Here is a 9,657-nt window from a genome sequence, read left to right as displayed (position 1 = left end):
CGTTCAGCGAGCGCGGGCCGGCGTGCTGGCGGCTCGGGGGGGGGGGGGGGGGGGGGGGGGGGGGGTGGAGCAGTGGCCGGGGGCTGGCCTGTCCAGGAGGCCACCTGTGCTCTGGTGGAGGGGTTGGCGGTCCGCCTGTGGGTGCGAGGTGAGGGGTGCTCAGGCAGGAGAGCCGGAATACCGTGGATACTGGAGTATTGTCCCAGTGGCTCCCCGGGGCTGGGGAGCAGGGTGACCAGGGGCCCGGCTTGGCCTTCTTTCCCTTTTCAGGTAAGAAACCGTGGGCCGCATGCCTGTCGCTTCCTGGTTGTGCAGAAATCACACAGGCCCGTGTCCTGAGCTCCGGGCGTGCTTTCGTGTTTTGCAGACGCAGTGGGAAGGAGCAAGGGCTGGCAGAGAGGGCCACGGCCTGAGTCCCTGCCCTGTCCCCAGCCTGCATGCCACCTCAAGGACGTCGTCGTTGTGATTTTGTCTTTTCCCGGTCAGTTTCCCCTCCATAAAGTAAGGGGCGAGGACGGCAGGGCTCTGGGGTCCTCTCCGGCTAATTTGGGAATGCCGATTCCCAGACCCGGGCAGGCCCTCAGGGCCCTCGTGTGCCCACGAAGGCAGTGTGATGGGTTTGGGCACCCCGAGGGGGCAGCTCCACCAGGCAGGGCAGGTAAGAGCTCCTAGAGTGGGCGGGGGGGGGGGGTGCATCTCTTAGCCCTTTTCCGTGGGGTAGGGGCAGCGGTGGCCTCCTCGGAAGCTTGCCCGCGGATCCTGGGACATGCTTTCCCCTTCCCACCTCTGTCCTGCCTGCTGTCTGCAGACTTTGTGTCTCAGGCTGGCTCAGGCCCCCTTGGGCCCCTTTGCTGGGAGAGGCAGGTCGGGGGCCTCTTCTAGCCAACACCAGCCTGGGGTGGCCCTCCGCCCTGAGGGCTGAGTCCTGGTGTCCAGTGGACTTTGATGGAGAGCTGGCTGAAGCAACAGTAATCATAGTTAATGAAGATAATAAATAATAATAGCAGCCTCTCTCTGTTGGGTACTTATTATGTACTTTGACTTGACCAGTGGCCCAGTGAGGAAGGTTCTATCCAGGTCTGTGATTCGCAGATGAGGGCCCCGGGCTCGGGCAAGGAAGGGCCTGGCCCAGATCGTAGACCTGGAGGGGACGGTGCCCGGCCTGTGTTGTCTGCCCAGCCCTGTGGTCCTGAGACTACCACGTGACTGCCACATTTGGAGACAGGGGGCGGGACGTGAAAAGGTCCTGTGGTTCTTCGTGGAGCGTCTGCCCAGCTGGGAGGGACGGTAGGACCCAGCTGACCTGAGGGCCTGCTGGCCCTAAGAGCTTCCCTCTTTTCTGCCCCTGCCCGGCACCCACAGCTTACAGGTTGGGGCCGGAGAACCTCACTCGTCGTGGGGAGCCGCGGGGTCGGGCTCGGGAATAACGCGCGGCTACGGGGTTAAGTGCAAAGGTGCTTTCTCCCCGGGGCCTCTCTGAAGTCTCCAGCCCGCCCTCCTCCCGCCTCTCCCCGACATGACCCTGGGTCTCCGCTCCTCCCATTCAGGCTGCCCCCTCACAAGCCCACCTGTTCAGGCTCATCTGGCTCGACCACCAGATGCACACACAGAAGATTAAAAAAGGAGAGGAATAAAAATATGCAACAAGGAGGAGGGACTAAAAAGCCTGCAGTCACTCCTATCAGCGGGAGGAAGACTGGGCACCCGGGGTGGGAGGGGCCGTGGGCGTGGGCCCCCTGTCGGGCACACACATTTCCAGGTTTGTACCCTGGTGACGGGCCCTCAGAGTTAGGATTGATGCTGACGGGGGAAATGCTTTCTGCTACAGCTCTTACAGCCTTCACCACCTGCCCGGGGAAGGGGGGTGGGGGCAGGGGCATTGGGCGGAAACGGTCCTGAGGGTTCCACCCCAGGGATGTCACTCCCTAGATCACGGCCTTGGTGCTGACAGCCTGCCCCACCCCCACCCCCTGTGCCCACCCTTGAGCACAGACCCCTTGCCCGTGAACTGGTACCTGATTTTTCCACTTCATAGCTCCTTGGCCCTGGGCAAGTAACTCAGCCTTCCTGTGCCTTGGTTTCCTCCTCTGTACGATGGGACCATTAGAAGGGATCCTGATGCTGCGGAGAGAATTGCCTGGGGCCCCCTCAGCAGGAAGCCCCTGCACAGACGTCCTGGTCCATCCCCCCCTTTTTCTTTGGCACTTGGGAGCTTCCGAGGCCGTCGCTGTGGTCTGCGGTCTCGTGGCACCTACTTTCCCTGTCGTTCTTTAAGAGAGCTTCCCAGGGAGAGAAGACTAATCATATATATATATTCTAATGTTTTTTAAATTTGTTTTTGAGAGAGAGAGACAGAGCGTGAGCAGGGGAGGGGCAGAGAGAGACGGAAACACAGAATCCGAGGCAGGCTCCAGGCTGTCGGCACAGAGCCTGACGCGGGGCTCGAACTCACCGCGAGATCATGACCTGAGCCGAAGTCGGACGCTCAACCAACGGAGCCACCCAGGCGCCCCAAGACGAATCACATATTATTTGAAAATAAAAAAGCCTGGGTGGCTCCGTCGGTCGAACGTCCGACTCTCGATTGCATCTCAGGTCATGATTCCAGGGTCACGGGATCGAGCCCCGCGTTGGGGCTCCGCGCTGAGGGTGGGGTCTGCTTGAGCTTCTCTCTTCCTCTGCCCCTCTCCCCCGCTCAGTCTCTCTCTTCTCCCTTAAATAAAATCAAACGCAGAAAATGAAAGTGCTGCCCACGTGCGAAGTCCAGGATAATGGCGGTGGCGTCACGTCTGAATTGTTAAGTCGGACGGATGTCACCTGCGCAGGTTAGAGCCCCTGCCAGTGATGCTGCCTGAGAAACGCTTCCCGTGCGAAAACCCTCCAAAAAGCGAAGTGCTTTGTTCTGCGGGCAGACTTGCGACGCTTCCTTTTGGGGCCGGGGCGATGGCTGCGGCCATCAGGCATTTATTGTGTTCGAGCGTCGCTGAGCACCTGATATCCTGGGCATCACCCTGTGAGGCAGTCGAGATTCTCCAGCTGTGGTAGGAGCTGGCCCCTGAGCTCAGAGAGGTTAGTGGAGAGAAAGTCTGACGGCAGGGGCCCAGGAGAACCTGGACCCTCCTTTTGCGATGGACTAAAAACCATTTGCCCTCAGCTCTGTATTAGTGTCCTCGGGCTGCCACCAAAAAAATGACCACGAGCCGGATGGCTTAACACGACAAAAATTTTCTGCCTTGATTCTGGGGGCTCAAGTCTGAAATCTACGTATCAGCGGGGCCCCGTTCCTTCCTAAGCCTCCAGGGGAGGATCTTTCCCCGCCTTTTCTAGTGCCTGGTGGCTCCCGGCAGTCCCTGGCTTGTGGCCGCGTCCCTCCGGTCTCTGCCTCCGCTGTCCCGTGGCGGCCTTCCCCTGAGTGTCTCCACATGGCTCTCTTATAAGGACACCAGGAGCGGAACTGAGGGCCAACCTGATTCCGCATGACCTCGTCGTAACGAATGACGTCTGCAAAGACCCTATTTCCAAATAAGGTCACGTTCTGTGGTTATGGGTGGATGTGAACTTGGTGGGGGGCGGAGGGGGGGGACACTACTCAGCCCAGCACAGTGCTGGAGCCCTGGGCACATGACCCATGCTGGACAGTGCCCACGCTCCATCCGGAAGCATGTTCCTGTCCTTGAGAACTTGGGACTCCACTGGGGATTTCTTCTTCCTCTATCTCCTTCTCCTCCTTTTTTTTTTTTTTTTTTTTAACATTTTTAAAAGTTTATTTATTTTGAGAGAGAAAGAGTAAATGAAGGAGGATCAGAGAGAGAGAGAGAGAGAGAGAGAGAATCCCAAGCAGGCTCCACACCCTCAGTGCAGAGTCTGATATGGGGCTCGAACTCACAAACCGTGAGATCATGACCTGAGCCAAAGTCGGACGTTCAACCGACTGAGCCACCCAGGTGTCCCCTCTCCTTTTTTTTTAATTAAAAACAACTTTTGGAAGTAATCTCTGCATCCACTGTGGGGCTCAAACCTACAACCGCCAAGTCAAGGGTCAGACGCGCTACCGACTAAGACAGCCAGGCACCCCAGGACTCCGCCGGGGGTCCAGCTGGTCACAACCACACCCCAGCATGTGAGGGGCTCAGAGGAGAGATCTGGCTCCCAAAACCAGATCTCTGGATGGATAGAGCGGAGCCTTGAGGGAGAGGATCCTTCAGGAAGGCTTGAAGTGGGGTGAGGTCCCTTCCAAAGTCTCTGGGGACCTAGCAGGACCCCCGCCGGTCCCCTGACAGGGGTTGTTTGCACTCTGGGGTCTCGGTTAGAAGTTGGGAGGGGTGCCCGGGAGCAACCCCCCTTGTGCTTGGCCGCCCCACGCTGGGCACCGACCCTGGCCCAGCAGCTGCGAGCTCCGGGCCCTCCTCCCGGTGGCTGCCTCCTGCGGTCGGCTGAGTGTTCCTTCCGGGAGGAGGAATGTCCGTGCTGTCCCCACATGTCAGCGAGGAAAGCAGTCCCAGCGTGCTCACTCAGAGCTGATGCAGAGCCCAACGGACGTCAGGGTCATGGAGTTCTTCCTCTGGCTTAAAGCAGGCATCCTCCGTGGGTGCGTATCACCCCCAAGGGTGAAGCCTGCTTCTTGAGGGAGAAATTACCTTAGACGTCCCAATGGCCTGTGGCCCTCCCCAGGCCACCGTGTGTAAACGGAGCGGCAGCATGTCTGTGGTTTTCACTGTCAATGGAGGAGGGCGAGTAGGGGAAAATGTCTCCCAGGGCTCCCTCGGGAGTGATGATGAGACAAGACAGACAAGCGCTGGTCTGGCCCAAACCCCTTTGGCTGCAGCTTTGGCCACACCGCGGCCTGGGCGGGAACGGGTACACGTGCAGGGCTGATCTCTGGCAGACGCAGACGTCCTTACTGCTCCGTATCCTCATTCCGGCCTCACGAGACTCCACCAGGGAGTGCCTTTGTCTTCTCCATTAAAAAAAGAAAAAAAAATTTTAATGTATATTTATTTTTGAGAGAGAGAGAGAGAGAGAGAGAGAGAGAGAGAGAGACAGAGCTCAAGCGGGGGAGGGGCAGAGAGAGAGGGAGACACAGAATCCGAGGCAGGCTCCAGGCTCCGAGCCGTCAGCACAGAGCCCGACGCGGGGCTCGAACACCTTGATTCCGGACTTCTGGCCTCCAGAGCTGCAAGAATACATTTGTGGTCATTTGTTTCAATGGCCGCAGGAATCCGGTACAAATTCCATTAGTGTTTTTGTTTGTTTTTGAGGGAGTTGACGGGATTGTGTATGTATGTGTATGCACACACACGTGTGCATGTGCACGTGTGTGTGTGTGGTGAGGGCTCGTCTGCCCCTTCCTGCCACCTTCTTCCTTTTGTTGCCACCCTACCTCCGTGTCCGCCTGGCCCCCACCGGCCTCCCACGCCCTCCGTGGATGGGGCCACTGCTGTCCTCTCCTCTAGGAAGGCGGCCCCAGGGGGCGGGCAGCTGTCACCGCTGTGCCTCCCCGGGCGGACAGATCCCCCGAGAGGAGCCCAGGTTGGAAAAGTCCTCCTTCCTATAATTCCCATTTTGTGCGGCACTCAAGCTCCCCGTCCTTGTAAAGGGATAAATGGAGCTCGAGCGGGGCCCTCAGAGCCAGAGGACGAGGTGCGAATCAGAGATCGGAACTAACGTGTTCGCGAAGGGCAGGCGACTTCTGGGGAAGGCCCACGCGCCGGCCGGCAGAGCGGGGCCGCCTCGGCAAGGGTCTTTGCAAGGAGACGCAACCTGCGGGTGATGCCTCATAAACTGCTCCGAGAGCCGAGCAGTAATCAACACCAGGAAATAAATTCTCCAAAAATAAAGGCGACGCGAGTATGGGTGGGGGGTGGAGGGCCGTGATGTTTGTGGCAGGCAATGTGTTTGAGATCCTGGGAACAATTCATGCCCAGGAGCCCAGCGATAATTTACTAGAGGCTTAATAGTCGGCAAGTCCCCAGGCGTCTTTGGGTGGAATGTATTTTGGCACGACGTAGCCCCTCTGGGAGGAAATGGAGAAGCAGACTCGGGGCAGCCGGCCATGCCCGGGAAAGGGCTTCCGTCGCCGGGGGGTCCCGGGCCAGATCCTGTCCAGGCTCTGGACTAGAATTCCTCTGTCTGCTTCGGCCTCAGGCACTGCCCTCCAACACGCAGGGCACACGCATGTGGGGATGACCGGCCGGCGGGCCTGACACACCAAGTGGGGGCTTTCCCGTGTGACGTGTGCGGTGGGTGGTTAGAGAGCCCCGGGGGCGGGGGAGGGCACAGCCTCCGTCTGCTGGCCCAGCGTCGTCCGTCTCCCTGTTTCGGTTCCTTGCAGGGCAGCGTCTGGGTCCCCAGGAGCACGGCAGGCCCGCTGCCCCTGCTCACGTGCTGAGTCCCTCCCGGGAGGGCCACCGTGGCGAGCTGTGCCCGCTCACCCCTGGCTTTTCCCACCTAGGTTTCCCCCGGGGGCCGGCCTCATGGAGCGGATCCAGGCCATCGCCCAGAACGTCTCGGACATCGCCGTGAAGGTGGACCAGATCCTGCGTCACAGCCTGATTCTCCACAGCAAGGGTGGGGGCCAGGGCACCCCTCTGCCTCCAGGGGGCCGGGGTACCGCGCGGCCCTGACCGCTCCCCGCGGCATCTGTCCTGGCTCCTGCCCCAGGCTCTAAGTGGGGTGATTTGGGGTTCACCCTGCTGTGACCTGGCGTGAGGACAGAGGTCTTGGAGGCCCTCTGTGGCCCCTGCATTTCTCCTGATGTGGAGAGCAGCAGGCTGGGGGTCCCCCTCAAAGAGTTTTGAGTACATTCGGGTGGGTACGTGAGGTCTGCCTATCCAGACACGGGTCCATAGCCATTCAAGCCAGCTCCTTACTGGTTCTGAAGCCGCTTTGGAGGGGGAGGGCTAGTGGCAGAGGGGGGAACCCGGGCTCGGGGGCCCTCTGGCAGGTGGCCTTTCAGGTGAGAAAACTCAGCGGAGGGAGGGCGGTGTGGGCTCCTCAGTGACCCCTTCCCACCGCAGACCAGGCCTCTCCAACACTTCACGGGGCCCCTCCGTACACCCGGGGCCTCAGCAAGCTGACCTTCCCTCCCTGCAGTGTCCGAAGGCCGGCGGGACCAGTGTGAGGCACCCAGTGACCCCAAGTTCCCCGACTGCTCAGGGAAGGTGGAGGTAAGGCCTGGGGCTGAGGGTGGGGGTAGAGGTGACCGGGGTGGGGGGCGGGGCAGGCTCCTCCTCAGGGGGCTCTGCCCCAGACTAGCCCTGACGTTCTGCTGGTGGGGGCTTCTCTGCCCAGCCCCCTGACCCTGGCACCGGCTGGCAGAGGCCAGCCTCAGGGGGATGGCCTCTCCTCTTGGGCCGCCTGCCTGGCCCACCAACCCAGGTTGCTCCCCATCCTGGCAACCAGCTGGGCTGAGAAAGCCCCCTACCCCACCAGCCCCACCTCTGGGGGCTCACCCCCAGGGGCCCGTGGCTGCACGAAGTCTGTCCATCTGGGGGTGCAGTCCCTGGTGTAAAAGCCAGCTCGTCACTGGTTCTGAACTCCCTGAGAGGGTAGAGCAGAGGCACTGCAGACCCCCTCCTCGGTGACATGTGGGGATCACTGTGGGTGGGGCCTGCTCTGACTCCTGTCCCTGTGCCCTTGGAGTCTGCTCCTGACCTTGGCCTCAGCTGAATCCTGCTCCCCATGACCAGCCAAGCCCTGAGCTGCTGTGTCTCCCACTGTTTGGCCTGGAGCTGTCCCTGAATGTGTCGTGACCTGGCCTTGTTCTCCCAGGGTCCTTCTCTTTCTGGGCCTGGGGGACGGTGGTCCTGCTCGGCCTTCCCTGAGGTTCTCAGCAGCCAGGACACAGGGCTGGGTCGTGGGGCCCTGGTCTACTTGTCTTCTCTGCTTCTGGCCCTTGCTGCTTCTTTAAGTGTGACAGAGGTCCCGCCCTGAGGGTCCCCGAGGACTTGCATGCCGAGAGCCTGCCGAGGGTGTGGGTGGGGCTGGTGCCAGCACCCTGGCCTGGGCTGGCCCTCTCCACAGTGGATGCGCGCCCGCTGGACCTCTGACCCTTGCTACGCCTTCTTCGGGGTGGACGGCACCGAGTGTTCCTTCCTCATCTACCTAAGTGAGGTCGAGTGGTTCTGCCCCCCGCTGCCTTGGAGGAATCAGACAGCCACCCAGATGGCCCCCAAGCCCCTCCCCAAAGTCCAGGTAGGCATGGGAAGTGGGTAGGCCTGTGAGGGGCTGGTAGACAGGCCAGCTGGTCTCCTCAAATGGGGCGTTCTTAAGGGTCAGCGGGAGGAACCCTGAGTGAGGCCAGCCAGCCGTGCCTGTCCTACCTTCTGGGGATGCTGCAAAGCGTGGCCTACTTGAGGGGCAAGCTGGGGCCCCGGAGACACCCCCTAGATGGAAAAGAATAATAGTAACAATAGCTGTCGCTTCTGGAAGGCTGCCAGATGCTTTATATGTACTTAAACCTCCCAGCAGCCTTTATGCGACCGCATTGAACAGATGGAGATTCTGAGTTTAGGGAGTGGCGGTAACTTGTTCAAGGCACCTCGTTACTCCAGCTCCACTGAAAGGTGGCCCGGACTTCCTGCCATCCGAGTACCAGCTCTGACCACTACCCTCGCTGCCTCTGTGTCGCAGCTGAGACCCCTGGGAACTGTCACAGCTGCCCACCCCCAAAGGGCTTGTGACGGAAGGCTGGGCTGAGACAGAAGGTTGGGCTGGGGGGTTAGTGTTGGTGGGTGAGACCAGGGCTCCCCGACTGTGGGGGCTCCTCGGCCTCTACAAAGGGCAGGAGAAGCTAGAGCAGGCCCCAGCCCCCCAGGGAGGGTGCGGGCCCCTGTCCCCAGGGGCAGCAGGTGACAGTGGTGGTGGGTGCAGCTGGGGGCTGAGGGCTGGAGGACCCAGGTGTGGGCCCCCCCTCCAGGCAGTTTTCCGGAGCAACCTGTCCCACCTCCTGGAGCTGATGGGCAGTGGGAAGGAGTCTCTAATCTTCATGAAGAAACGGACCAAGCGGCTCACGGCCCAGTGGGCACTGGCCGCCCAGCGGCTGGCACAGAAGCTGGGAAGCGTCTGGAGGGACCAGAAGCAGGTACTGCTTCCCTGTGCATTCAGGGAGCTGAGCTCACAGAGCTTAGGAAATGAGCTTAGGGCCCCAGGTTTACAAGTAGGCACTGAGTCTGTCCTTGAAAAGGTTTTATTGAATTTATTTAAATTTTAGCTGAGACAGGGGAGGCAGAGTCAGGATAGATGCATATGGTGGCCCCGGCTCTTTTCACGTTTGGGGTAGAATGACAAGCCTTCCCCCACACTGCTTAGGGGTTCTGCCTTCTGTAGACATCTTGTGCTTTTCAGGCAGAAAAGTCATGGCATTTGCCTAGAATATTGAGAATAACGTAGCCTGTTTTGGGGAGATTTGTAGGTTCGTCCGTCCATCCATCCATCCATCCATCCATCCATCCATCTATCCAACCATCCATCCATCCATCCATCCGTCCAGACACCCATCCATAATATATTCATCCATTCATTCATTTGTTCACCTGTCCGTCCATCCATCCATCCATCCATCCACCATTCCATCTGTCCATCCAACCATCCCTCTGTCCATCCATCCATCCATCTATCCATCCATCCATCCATCTATCCATCCATCCATCCATCCAC

General features: G+C 59.9%; 1 protein-coding gene across 1 annotated transcript in view; it reads left to right on the top strand.

Moving 5' to 3' along the window:
- Positions 1 to 9,657, top strand: part of MGAT5B (alpha-1,6-mannosylglycoprotein 6-beta-N-acetylglucosaminyltransferase B) — an 83,575-nt gene that overhangs the window by 20,014 nt on the left and 53,904 nt on the right. The window contains exons 4-7 of the mRNA XM_049638140.1: positions 6,452 to 6,567; positions 7,093 to 7,166; positions 8,023 to 8,193; positions 8,918 to 9,082. Of these exons, the coding sequence (XP_049494097.1) occupies positions 6,452 to 6,567; positions 7,093 to 7,166; positions 8,023 to 8,193; positions 8,918 to 9,082 (526 nt within the window). The remainder of the gene's footprint in view (positions 1 to 6,451; positions 6,568 to 7,092; positions 7,167 to 8,022; positions 8,194 to 8,917; positions 9,083 to 9,657) is intronic.

The sequence above is a fragment of the Panthera uncia genome, chromosome E1, assembly GCF_023721935.1.
Source record: "Panthera uncia isolate 11264 chromosome E1, Puncia_PCG_1.0, whole genome shotgun sequence".
Taxonomy (NCBI): Eukaryota; Metazoa; Chordata; class Mammalia; order Carnivora; family Felidae; genus Panthera; species Panthera uncia.
The sequence above is the reverse complement of the archived record's forward strand: the minus strand, read 5'-3'. Positions and strand labels throughout refer to the sequence as shown.